Genomic DNA, 13,988 nt, shown 5'->3' with positions numbered 1-13,988 from the left:
TTTTGTACAGTTAACTGTGAAAGTACTTTCCTTATTTCAAATCGAATCTGGTGCTGCTAGAGATTAACATGGTATGACAACAAACCAATTTCTACAAGCTAGAAAGACAGCAAAATATATAATGGTATATCACCCTCATCGTTATTTTATAGGATGGCATAAAAGATGTTTGATAATAGCAGTTATCTCTGCCCTCCAATTGGTTCTATTAATGGGACCCACAACTTGGCTATCTACCTTTCATCTATCTACTGTGCTTGTCAAATGAAAGATTATGTTGAAAGAGGAGCTTAATTTTATTTTCTAGATTTAGAGAGGGTTAAAGTTACACACACATACACACACACACACACACACGCACACACACGGCATCTATGAGAAGTGGTAAACTAGTATACAGTATAATTACCATAGGAGGAAGTTTGAGATGTGCTCCTTCTAAATCCAAGTGTTCGTTCGGCAGAAGCAAATTAAAGACATGGGGTGTGTTTTTTTAAAAATTATTATTATTATTATCTTATTGGCTAAATCACTCCTCGGCTGACATTTAATAAAGGGTGATACACCAAACACCGCTGATTTGGGGCTTGGCGTAATGACCGACCTGAGTGAAGGTTTGTGTACAGAGTGGCTCCCCATTAAATAGGGCTCTGTGGAAGCAGCTGGTTCTCATTTTGAAACAACCGGTTTCTCTATCCCCAAGTGCTAAAGAAAATAATCCCTGCCATCTATGACTACACACTTTCACAGAGGCAGCAATGAGAATTTGATTGTGGAGATAATTAAAGTCATTCCTGGAACTTCCAAGATAAAAAAAAAAGGAGGAAAGAGGTGGGATTGAAAGAAAGAATAGTCAATGACAGTGTTTAAAATTAAACTATGACAAATCATCTGGAGTGGAGAAGGAGGAGGAGGGATCCCCGCCCTTCACGGAATCCGGTGGAAGCAGCTCTCTTTTCTCTCCATGCTGCAGCTCCAAGGGGAGGCTGAGATGCCATTAGTCAGGGCCACAGCCCCCAGTGTCCGGCTTGGACACCGAAGAATCGAAACACAGCCGGAGAAACTCCTTGTCAATGATGGCATATCACGATGAGATTTTTTTTTTTTTAAGTTTCAATTTTAAATAAAATAGTCAGCGAGGAATCCATCTGGATTCTAGAACAAATAGTCATTCCGGCTGATCTGAAACATTGACATTATTTCAACATTAAGAGAAAACAAAAAAGATATCAGACCTTTGAAGAGCTTATTTTTTGTGTTTTGTTTTAATACTGTGCTGCTCTATAAGAACCCATGCTCCGACAGTCTGATAGCCTGAATGACACTCGACTGAAGCTACGTTCCCCGAACGCCTACAGATTTCATGGGCTTGGGGAAAACTAAAATATGTGTAATCTATCTGTCTGCACTATCTGCCTTTAACAGGAAGAAGAGAGGGGCTCAATAAGGACAATCCGGGGCCTCCCAATTAACCTGATTAGTTCAGCACATTGCTCTCATGAATGACACCTTATCTTGAAAATAAGGGAGAACTTCTTTCCTCAAGAATGCGCAGGAGCCCCCAAAGCCACAAAGATGCAGCCTATCAAACAGTGAATGGCCTCTGCTTCTTCCCCCTCTTCCCAGCTTGCACACAGGTCAGGAAGACCAGCAGACACAGCGCCTGATTGGATTTTGTGTCCTAAGGACAGGAGGCAAGCTCCCATCTGCCCAGGTGGCCTTGGAGAAGGCTGGGAAAAGGGATGCCCTGTGGGCAACTTCAAGCCCCTTCTTTCAGAGTCAACCAGGCACATGATGGGATTGGGGTGGGGGACGGGGGGAGGGGCCGTTGGAAGGAGGGGGGAGATTCATTAACCCTTCAATCACCGGAGTAGCACATCAATATTATACCTGCCTGAAAGAAAAAACAGTGAACTCTTAAGTCTTCTAACGTCATATAAAACAAAGGCACTGCTGAAACATATGTTACCTAACACTGATTTCACATTTGATATAATAATGGGAGATTACCAAGTTGCTATACATAAATAAAGCTTTCCCCCCAAACTCTCTGAAATCTGCTTGCTTGCAAAGGATACTGTGTGTGTGTGCGTGTGTGTGTGTGTGTGTGCGCGCGCGTGTGTTAAATTCACATTATCGTGTGTAACAGACATACTAGTTAACAGAATATATTCTTGAAAATGTGCTTTGTGCGAATGTCAACAGCAGGGTTTTTCACTTGTCTGCTCTGTGATTTACTTGATCAGTTAAACAGGCAATGAGAGGATTTGCATGGTAATCGTGTGAAGATTAACATTTTTAAATGTAACAAATTTAATATTTTATCTTACATTTTCTGTTTCTCATCATTCTTTAATGGCAGTGCCATTTCACTTTATTGTGTAGTTATAACAAGCCTGTCTTTAGGCAGAGAGATGAGACCACCAGATTCAACAACTCCACTTCTAGTTCTATTCTTTCATTTCACAAAAAGATACTCTAAGCACCTGCTACACAGCAGTGAGGCAAATGTGCTCAGTGCTTGGGATACAGCAGCAACCAATACACGCAAACCACTGCCCGCTGGGGTTTACAGTCTACCTCCTAAAGAGTTTATCAGCCTCAGCAATACCAGAGGGAACTCAAATCAGAATTTCATAGCTGGAAAGCATCTCAGAGATCTTTTCATTCCAGCCCTTTTTAAAAAAAATAACAGCCACCTTCTATTGAATGTGATTTATGTGCCAGGCATTGTGCTAAGTGCTCTCCATGCATTATCTACTTATTCCTCACCACAACCCTATAAAGTAGGAACTACTACTCCTATCCTGGTCTTACAGATGAAGAAACTGGTGCTTAAAGAAGTGAGGTGATCTGACCGCAGCCCGAAGTTATCACTGGCAGAGCAGTCTGATTTGATCCTAGGCAGTCTGACTCCACAGCCTGTGGTCTTAACCAATGTGTAGACTGCCTCAGAGGAGTGCAATAAAACCACGGAGTTTGCCCAAGTTCAATACCACTGAGTAAGAGCTAACAGGCAACTTTGAACCCAGGGATATTTTTCCTCTGCACCATGATCTCTATCTATCTGAAATAACATTCTCCTATTTTATTTTTAAAAAATCAATATATCCTTTCTACACTTACTATTCCAATTTTCTTTTTTTCAACTCTGAGGCACTAAAAGCTCCATGAGGGCAGGAACCATGTGTGTCTTATTCACTGTTTTATCCCCAACCCTGAAGACAGTGCATGGCATATAGTAGACGCTAAATTAATATTTGTGGAAAGAAAAAAAAATGAGTAACTCCTCACCAAGAGGACTGAGTCACCATGATAAACTTCAGTAAGGTAATTTTGCTTATTAGAAAGTACCAAGGCAATCATCACATTAAGAATAACAATCCACATGGAATATATTACATTCAGATTGCAAGAGCTGCCTGATTTCAAGCACTTAATATATGCCGAACTCTGTGCTAGGTACTTTAACCCACACCATTCTTCAAAATTGAGATGATCTTCCCATTTCAAAGATGAAAAAAATTGAACCCCATGAGGCTCAGGTATTGGGAATTAACGATGGAGGAATTTGATTTCCTGCCAATGGACTCCAAATTCTAGGCCTTTTCCACTATACTCTGCCTTTTCCCAGTTTTCTCTTTGGATTAGTGCCTGTTTTCTCCCCTAGTGAAACACACAATGGTTTACTCATCAAATTAAATGAGGACACAAGAACTCAAATATTGCTCTAGCAATGAGTACAACAATTTATGTTATATTATTACTATTATTTTTAATCCCAGAAGTTAAGTGCCAGATATACTAGAAAACTGTTTAGGTAAAAAGGTTTAGATTAATTCATGGAAAGGATGAAATGTGGATTCCAAGAAAAATAAATGAGGCTACGTGAAATACTGAAAACCGTATTTTATTTCAGCTGCGCAATTGAAAAGGAAAAGGATCAGGCTGAGAGCTAGGACACGGATATTCTAATCACTTGCTTTGTCACTAATAAAGTTCCTTCAGCTGTGTGCCTCAGTTTATATATGTGTAAAATGGAGTTAATTTGTGCCCTAACATTTGTGTGAAGAGAACTCTCTGAAATACTACACCTTAAAGGCCACCAATAACTTTGCAAGTTCCATTCAGATGTAAGTTACTATTAAATTCACAATGGTCAGGCATTTTGTTTCTTTTGTTTTAAGGTGCTCATAGGCCAGGATTCAGATGCTAGTCTTCAAGAAAACATGCCGGACGGCCAGAAGAGGACATTCCCACTCCTATAGCCACAGAAAGAAGTACTCAATTTTTTGAAAGATATTCTGAGATGTACGCCATACACCTGAGATTAGAATCTGGCTTTAAGAAAAAAAGACCGTGTAGCGAAACACAAGTTTTCAACATTATAATAGCTTCAAAGATAACTCTTAACCAACTTTCTTTTCTAAAGAACTTCCTAATAAATAAAAAAGAGACATCTCATTTTTCATCTTTGTTTTTGTCTTTCTAACGTGTGTGTGTGTGTGTGTGTGTGTGTGTGTGTGTGTGTGTGTACATGTGAGAGGAACCAAACCTGACACAGGTCCAGGGTTCTTCAAACTAACTTTTCCTTTTGTGAGGGGACTTCAACCAACAGTGCATCCAAGACTATCAGAAATGATGCCTTAAGATACTACTAACAGATCAGAATACTAATGAATGGAAAGCATATTCAAAATAGGGAGAAGTTATTGTTCTATTGAACAATGATAAATAAATTGCAAGTAGCATGATAGTCTGACCTTTCGACAGAAAAAAGAAAAAGCTTTAGTCAAATCGTGGTTGCTTTAGGAAGGTGGAGGGCAAACAACCTCTGACCATTAGCCAAGTTTTCTGCCTGCACTCTGCTGCCTCAGTCTCACCTCCAGCCTGTGTAGAAGGCACCGTCCAGCGCAGGCAACGCTTGGGGCACAGCAGGGAGCAAGGTCACACAAAAAAGCATCAGCTACCATCATGGAACAAGATATCCTGATCTTTCACTTTGATCATTTCCAATTCATTGATTAAAAAAGAAAAGAAAGGGCTTCCCTTGTGGCGCAGTGGTTAAGCATCCGCCTGCCAATGCAGGGGACACAGGGTCGAGCCCTAGTCCGGGAAGATCCCACATGCCATGGAGCAACTAAGCCCGTGTGCCACAACTACTGAGCCTGCGTTCTACAGCCCGCGAGCCACAACTACTGAGCCTGCACGCCTGGAGTCCGTGCTCCGCAACAAGAGAAGCCACCGCAATGAGAAGCCCTCACACCACAACAAAGAGTAGCCCCTGCTCTCAGCAATTAGAGAAAACCCGTGTGCAGCAGCGAAGGCCCAATGCAGCCAAAAATTAAATAAATGAATAACATAAAAAGAAATAAAAAGAAAAGAAAAAGTTACTTCAACCTGGAAATGCCATGTCATGAGTGTTCATACCCTACAGAAGGGCTCTTCTGACCTACTCACCTACTGCCCCACCAGACATAGATAGTATCAATATTTGGTCAATCAAGCAGCAAATGAGCAAAAAAAAAAAGTTCTTGAGGGAGTCCTGATATTGATTAAAGGGGCATTTTTTTAAACCACCATAACGTTGACATGAACCAAAATTTGAGAATCTTGCCAAAACACTATACAATACGTATAGTGACCGTGTCCAGATTAAAAATGGACACGTGCAATGTGATTATTATTTTCTTTTTTCCCTCTCCTGGCATGGAAAGTGTTAAAGAAAACAATAAAAGGACGAGTTAAGTGTACAGGGTAGGATTTACTGGCATTTACTTTTAATCTATGGCCCTTCACTCTGTAGCTTATCGGGCCTCTGTCAGTCCTTTTTCCTCCTTTATATCTCATGAGGAGCCCCCCCCCCCCATGCTGCTACTGAGAGACAGAGCCCAAGTGTCTATAAGCTTTTTGTCAGGTAAAAAGAGAAGAAAAAGGAAAGGAACAAGAGGAAAAGCAAAGCTAAGAGGCATCTATTAGATGTCACTAGGCTTTTGTATTCATGTCAATGATTCAGGATTAGAGTATTTGAAATAATCTTATTGAGAGGAATCAAAAGGCCCACCGAGTGAGAGGCTGCTCTGTAGCATATGGCAAAGGCACGAACAATATCTTATTAAAGATGTGTTGGCTAACACTATTACTTTATATTATATTACAAAACTATTGTGCCTCAAACAGTTAGCAGGATGGTATAGTTACCGAGTGCCATTTTAGAGGTTATTGTGTGGGATCAAGCTATATAATTTGCCAGCTTGTCTAGTTACATCTTTCCAAGTAGGGTTTGGAGGCAAGTTTGGACCTGGAACCAAGCACTTCACCTTCAAAAATAAAAATCCCCAAAGCACACTGAGGATCACTCTGTTCCCACTGAAAGTGGAATATACATTACATGGATGAAACACCAATGGCATTCTCTTCCCCAGAACCAGTTTCATTAAGTTTGCATCATTTACCATATGTGACCCCCTCTCCCCCCATGAAAAATATGCAGGGTTTTTTTTTGGCTTGATTCCCCTCCTCATGAAAAATACACACACACACACACACACACACACACTCAGCTTCACACATTAGCAGGGTTAAGGCAATTAAAATTCTATTACAATAAGTACTGTAACGTTAAAACCTTCATTTACCTCTGGACAAAAGCTTGTAACTGGAGAAAGAGTTTGCGAGGGAGATTTATCTCCATCTACACACACCTTTAAAGGCAGCAAGCAACCAAAGACAAACCTGTACTGTTCACCATATTTCACTGATTGCAATTGGAGTATTCAGGTCACTTTTATATTGTCCAGGATGGTATACAATTACACGGTTTGTAAAGGGAGGGATGAGATGGTGGGAGGAGAGAGAAGGAAAAATTAATGGTCTATTTCAGATAATACCTGATGCAAATTAAAAAGACCAAAATGCCATCTCTTTATATGCATGGGCCTCTAAACAGAGTTTTTTAAATCTGGTCAATTTTTATTAAAGAGTTTGGTCAGGTGCCTGCAGTAAGGAAAAACAAGTAAAATTTATCAATGGAGATTTGCATTTGGGGAGGGATTTGGGTTTTTTCCCCCATTCTAAGCAATTTATTTTAGAAAAGTAAAAGCATATTTAATATAATGATATGTTCTCATCACAGACCGTGCAAAGTTGTTAGATGACACACAGAAGAGTTTGTACTGCTTTTCTGTATTTTTCCAGAACTGTTACAAAAGCAAAGTTATGATGACATGGGATTTAAAACCCACACCATGGGCTGACACCCAGGCCAGTTAGACATATGCACTGCTGATTCTCTGAAGCTCCGTTAAATACATTTCTTGGAAGTTGCTGCCATTATTTCCTTTACAGGAAAACCACTGTTGTTCATTATACGGTGTCTGCAGTAGTATTATACCATGTAAAAGTATTTTGCATTATGATATATTGTCAGCATGTTTGCAATCCATTTGAATGTATTCTGGTTGTGTATTTGGGAAGAGCTGATAGCAAATGGAATATAGACTGCTATTAGCTGATTGTATTCGTTATGTTCTTTTTTTTTTGTATTCATTATTGTCTTACCACGGTAGCAAACTGCACACAAGTATACAGGCTCATCTCATATTCAGAACGGTATTATCTGATATGTGATAAAATTTAGAATGATAGTCTCTCACATAAGTCTCATCGCTAATAATCACATATGAATTCCCACTGAGGAAACAAATGTTTAAATACGGTAGGATTAATAAACAACCATAAATTCACGCTCAGGGTCAGTGCTGCCTTTCCACTTTTGGAAAAACACAAACCTCTCAAACCAACCAAGAAGACAGCAATTATCCTGCCTGCGGCAATTTTAAAGGGTGAATTCCTCCCCCTTTTATTTTAATGGAGCATTCAAAGTTAGGAAATCAGGCAATATAAAAGTCATATCAGAAGTCTGAGAAATGCATCGATACCTCTGGTTCCTTGAGCCCCAGATAGCTGTCTGTGCACCTTACAGAGCGATTATGTTTAGTGGTTGGTCCTTCTAAAAACTGATGAAGACCAAAATAATGAGTTGAAAGGTCAATGAAATAAAGCCATGAAACTCTGACTAAAAGCCTCATCTGCAACTTTAATAAAAGTATGTTTATGTTCATGTTAGTTGAGGACTTTTTTTTCAGAAAATAAAGGAAAAACTTTTAGTGAATTTTTAGATTTAAGTTTGATTATAAAGGACAGGGAAATCACTTACTGTCGAGGAAACCTGATGCCTTCACCATTTTAGGATTCTAGATATAGGAATTAGAATATAGCTCACCCTGCTCAATGTTTAAAAAAAACCTCAATTATATTCTAATTCTAAAGTTTTACTATTGTTTTCCTATTATACAAATGAATATATATGTTACATAAACACATCAGGATCGATTTAATCAAGAACTTAGCTTGGTGATAAGACAACACTGCGCTTTTCTGAAAAGTCCTAGTACAGCATTTAAACCTCTTAGATGAAGAATGGATCTTAAATAAAATTGTTTCTCTGAACAACCCTGACGTAATTCAACAGGTAAAATGGCCATTCCAATATTTTCAGTCCTGAACATTCTATTTCAGACAACAATCGTAAAGAAAACACATTTAGTGTCACCTAGGTGAAAGTGATCGAGTTGTGAAAGATCTTTAGAAAATCCTAGAAAAAAACAAATATACACTTCTTTTTTTCTTTTTAGGAGACCCTTGGGTAAGTGTGGCCTAAAGAGCTAATTCCGAACAGGCTAAATTCTTCATGTTACAAAACTCATGTATTTTTTTTTAAATGTTGCATGTCAGGGCTTACATCTCAAATGTAGATACAGAGATTCCTATAAATGGAAAAGAAAGACAAATCTGTTAAAGCTGCACTAAGCAAACCCAAAATCTTTACAAGGATATTAGTTGGCAGGCTTTAAAAATCCATGTTTTTAATATTGGCCGTGAGGGATCCAAAACTCTCCAGTTACTCAGGCCACATTATACCCCGAAAGGACTATGTCTAAATTCACACAAGACAGGAGAAGATAATTTGAGGAGGAATTTCATCCTTTATTATTTCTATCTATTAAAAGAAAACAGTCCACTTGTCAATTCTCATGATCACAGCACAAAGAAATGAAGAATTGGGCTCTTATTTTCTCCCTTTATTTAGTGATCCAATTATTTCATCAATCACACAGATCTTAAATTGAAAAAAACAAACAAACAAACAAGTACTGAGCCATCCCCTATCCTGCCCTACTGGAAGTAAGTGACACAAATCTGGCCGGAAACTTTAGGGCTCTATGTGAAAGGAATCCTACAGCATACTTCGGAGAAAGAAATGTTTTTGTTAAGACCATCTGTATTCATCCATGTCATTGCTCAAAGGAAAATAAAGAGTTTTGTGAAGCAAATCTAGAATGCACAGCAATCCTAACTAACTAGATAAGGAATAACAGTATATGCACACTTAATATATTCAGTTCAAGCATTTATAAATAAGTTTCCACATAGAAAATGGAAGTCTTTTTATGAATTCAGAAAAACTGGGTTCCCAATTCAGACTACCCTATGTGACTTTTGTCATTATCATCGTTTCTGATTCTTACAAAGTAAACCTAATTAAGAACCTCCCTCATTAGTCTTCCAGAAAAATTAGCCCAGCTTATGCTAATTACTCCTGCAAAATTTAATAAACTCGTTGAAATGGGAATAGCCTAATGAGGTTTTATTTATTGAACTAAGATAACTCCTATGAAAAAGGTTAGGACACAAGGATATCCAATGTTTTAATAAAACTACAATTTATTCAATTTCTAAACATGAATTTTATTGCAAACCTTTTAAATTCAAATATGAGTTGCTACGCGAATATGTTAAATCAATCTCCACCTTAATCCAATAACTGCAAGTCATTTTTTGCTTTTTACTTTAACAATAATTACCACACATAGCCCTTTACCTCAACGATAATGAAATTTGCTGTTATTAGTTCCTGGTCATCAGGTATTAAACATAACACATTTGACTTTTCCCATGTCTACACAGCCCAGATATCTAGATCATTGGGCACAGCCTGGATTTTTATAATTCTCAATCAAGCCATTTGGCATTAGGCAGAAATACAACCTGGCAGTCAACTCCAGATGCCCACTTTGTACGTTTACAGAAATTTTCCTCCAAACTCGTTTGAAGTGACTTGACAAATTGTCACAATCGTAAAAAGAGTTGGGGTCATATTTTTCTTACTTTGTCGCACGCTAATATAAAAGAAGAAAGTAGAAACACATTTTCTAAATCACAGTATATAAATGCTGATTTTGTTAATTTCACTTTTTTGATAGAGTATGCCGACCTGATGTCCCCAAATCACCGGCAGCAAAAAATACAGCCAAAATTTAACACAGAAATAGCTTACCCTGTACCATTGCCGTATGACCAGAAAGCCTCTTCTATCAATCCTATAAATAGTTTTCCTGAATAACCACTGCTAAAAGTCTTTTGACTGATAAAAATAGCACTGTTCTTCCAAAACCCGAAGGACAAGCAAAGGGAACTAAAAATTATTGGTGCCCAAAAGGTGACTGCGTGTTAAACCTATGCTAAATCCTCACACAAGGATTGCCTGTACCCTCAGCTCTATAATTGCACATTGTATGCATCTTGTAAAAACAGTTACTATTGCTACTGAATGCAGGCCCCATAACCTATTTTTACAAAATATGCAGGGATTCGCATCCATAAATCTGAAAGCAAATCAAACCCTAAGCACGTAACACAGATATTATGCAATCGGTAATATAGAATCAAATTGGAAAGTATGAAATTCAAACACGGTTGTCATCATTTTTTTTTCCCTTTGCAGTAATTTTATGGAATTGAAAAATCTTTTCTATTTTGCCCTTCCCTGTGTAAGTTCTTTTCCTGTTGTTATTCTCTTCGCTTGTTGTTAAAAATGGAAGTTTCACATATCAGCACAGACAGGACTGGAGCTTTTAAAACCTTTGGCAGACTGAAGGACAAATAAATTCTGAAAACTCAGATGCAAATAAAAATAGCTAAATGGGTTTGTGCATATCAGCTGGCATCACTGCTTGAAAAGACGGTTCACGGGAGACAGTGGCAACAGCCAGCAAATAAACATATGTTGGGACTCATGCAGATACCCTGGGTTTCAGCCGTTTTTCAAGTATCCCTCTCTTAAGAGACCAAGATTGGCTAACACCGTTTTCTACTTTGTCAAACCAAAAAAGAAAAAATGAAAAGGATAAATGTCATGAGTAATATCTCTAAAGCCACCGACAGTATAAAGTGCATACTTATTTTGCCTAAATTGTTTGAACTACCCCAGCCAAGAAAAGGTTTTAAGTACCCTACTGGGACAGATGCAAGGCGGCAACAATAGAAGCCACACTAATGCAATCCAGGTAACACAATCCTGTTTCAAAAACACGGGCCGGGCTAATTACAGCGCTGCTGAGTCAAGTTTCTTATGCCATCGCAACCCACAGAAACAGGTCAAAATCAAATGTTATTCAAACCACAGTCATATCAACCTTCTATATCAGAGTCACGGCTTAAAACCAAACGAAGAACTTAAAAGCTTAACCCATTCAAAAGCAAAAAAAAAAAAGTGTTTTCATTGCGGGTGGCAAAGTAAGGTTCTTATCATCTGAACCAAAAGAAACTGTGTGGCAGAACCGAATGTTGATAGTTTCAAAGTTTGGGGGAATATTTGGGCTGGTCCTTTGATCAGAACACTTTCTTTTTGACAGAAGAGTAAAATCTGCTTAAAATAAAAAATGGCATTTTGAAGAGAGGTATTTAAGTGAAACAAACAACAAAGGTTATATTTATTTTTTATCTTATTCATTTGAAGATTTATCTGCCATTGCAGAAAAAAGAAATTACATAATGGCATGTCTGCTTTTGTAGATAAACATGCTATGCTAATTCTATAGGCAGCATACAACTTCATTACACACTAAACCGTTGATGTTTTTAAGTTTGAATCAAAGATATTAATCCTCACTTATCAAGCAAAGATATATGTCTTTGGTGAGTATTAGTGAAAGATATTTAGGTAAAATATCTGATTGAAATGTAAGTTTTATAAAGCTACTTGGCAATCAAAATTGGGTTTAAGCCTGAAGAATCACATAAGTCAAAATCAACAACCGATGTTTTGTCACAAATTACAGTAAAGCAAACACTTTTTCAGTCAACTGAAAAATGACAGAGCAAGCCTCCAAAAAGTAAAGAATTGGAAAGACAGATGGGTGGGCGGGGCAGGGGGGAGGTGTCAAAAATCATTATTACCAAACCCCAAAAGGGACTTTTGTTCAGCTGTTGATTTCCTCAATGAGGGATCAGTCAGTCTTACCTGCAAGACTCTTCCAGCTAACGGAGGGTGCTAGCTCTTGTCCTAGCTGACAACTGACAGTATCTATAAACCTTCCAGGCCATTTAACTCCCAATGAGTAACGCTATGTAACAAATGGTTTATCATACATGTTTCCATACAATGAATTTCAATAATTAAAATATAAAACGAATATTTGGAATGCAACTTTGCATAATCTGTGCACACACTGACTCAAAATTGCGCCGAACAACTAAAACAGATTTATTGTTCTACAGTGATTTACTTGGTCATGTCAGATTAGTAATATGGATCTGTTTAAAAACACAATAATTAAGACAAGCAGGATAAATTAATCAACTACAAGGCAGCGTGAGCTACAATCAAACACGGGAAATTACTGTAGAAAATCTTGGTTCACAGATCTCTTTAAAACTGCTTTTATGCATAAATAAAACCTTAAAGTGTAGATGGATTGCGTCCAACAGAACTACTGTAGCTAAAAGTGATAATGATTCAAACATTTTTCAAATAAAAGTTAAATATTTATAAGCACCCAACCACATTTCATAAATCACAAACTATTATTATTTTATTTCTGAAGCTTCCTGGCACAGCGCGAGGATTGAGCCACAGAAAGGCAAGAAAGAAGAAAATATGCCTTTAGGAGCGTGAATCAGACACAAAACTGGAGCAATCCAAGAAAACAGGCCTCCAAAGAACATCCCATATGGCTTTCCCAGGAATCGCAATAGCTCGGCGCAGCTGAAGTCATGACCAACAGGCAAATTTCGGCCACATGCCTTCCTAACCCTCACCCATGAGCCACGCAAGACAGGTGTTTCATTATAATGAGGAAAAAGAACCGAGAGAAAGTAGAGCGGTCCCTACCTGTCAATTATCACTGGATCTGAGGGAGTCTCATTTCGGTTGCCACAGCTTTTCTTGTCACAACAGCGGCTATGGAGCAAAAGCAAGAGGATTTAGTACAACCATTACCATGTAAAATCATCATTTAGGCAGACAGAAGGTTCAAATTGCTGGGTTGCAAATGCTAGAATTACCACAAAGCCATACCTGGCAATCAACGGATCCCTGAGACAGAACGTTCTATTTGGGTCACCTATGGGTTAATGGCCAGGCTTAACCTCTCCCTGCACAAAGGAGGGAGGGAGAGGGACTCCCACAGAGCGAGGACTGACAGCCCTAAGATGGGGTCTTCCCATCACTGCCCGCAGGATTGGAAGAGTTCACTGTGAAATGCATTATTATTACATCTACCCAATGAGAATATTCAGGGTTGTGGGTGGCTTAAACACTCTTCCCTCAAGATCACACTAATTGTGTGGAACGCGTCAATAATGAGGTATGAGTGATTTCTCCCCCTCCAGTCATTTTGTATTAAATGGATTCCTTTTTCTTCTCCTTCCTCTTTTATGGGAGACGTTTCCTTCAACCACAACCTTCCCCAAATCCTAAAACTGTAACTGTTTGCTTTTGAACCATGTTCAGAATGTAAGAATAAAAGTACAACACAATAATCGAGACAAAGAGGCAAGATAAAAGAAAATAGAGATCCACACATCCTCTGGCTTTTGTGCCCTGCTCTGGTCACTGTGCAAGTTTCCTGGAAGCATTTAGGACA

General features: G+C 38.4%; 1 protein-coding gene across 5 annotated transcripts in view; it reads right to left on the bottom strand.

The window, feature by feature from the left end:
• Positions 1-13,988, bottom strand: part of EBF1 (EBF transcription factor 1) — a 449,793-nt gene that overhangs the window by 412,070 nt on the left and 23,735 nt on the right. For all 5 annotated transcript variants that reach the window (XM_024760167.1, XM_024760169.1, XM_024760168.1 and 2 more), the window contains exon 6: positions 13,235-13,303. In XM_024760167.1, the coding sequence (XP_024615935.1) occupies positions 13,235-13,303 (69 nt within the window). The remainder of the gene's footprint in view (positions 1-13,234; positions 13,304-13,988) is intronic.

Source organism: Neophocaena asiaeorientalis, unplaced genomic scaffold (genome assembly GCF_003031525.2).
Source record: "Neophocaena asiaeorientalis asiaeorientalis breed wild unplaced genomic scaffold, Neophocaena_asiaeorientalis_V1.1 scaffold336, whole genome shotgun sequence".
Classification (NCBI taxonomy): domain Eukaryota; kingdom Metazoa; phylum Chordata; class Mammalia; order Artiodactyla; family Phocoenidae; genus Neophocaena; species Neophocaena asiaeorientalis.
The sequence above is the reverse complement of the archived record's forward strand: the minus strand, read 5'-3'. Positions and strand labels throughout refer to the sequence as shown.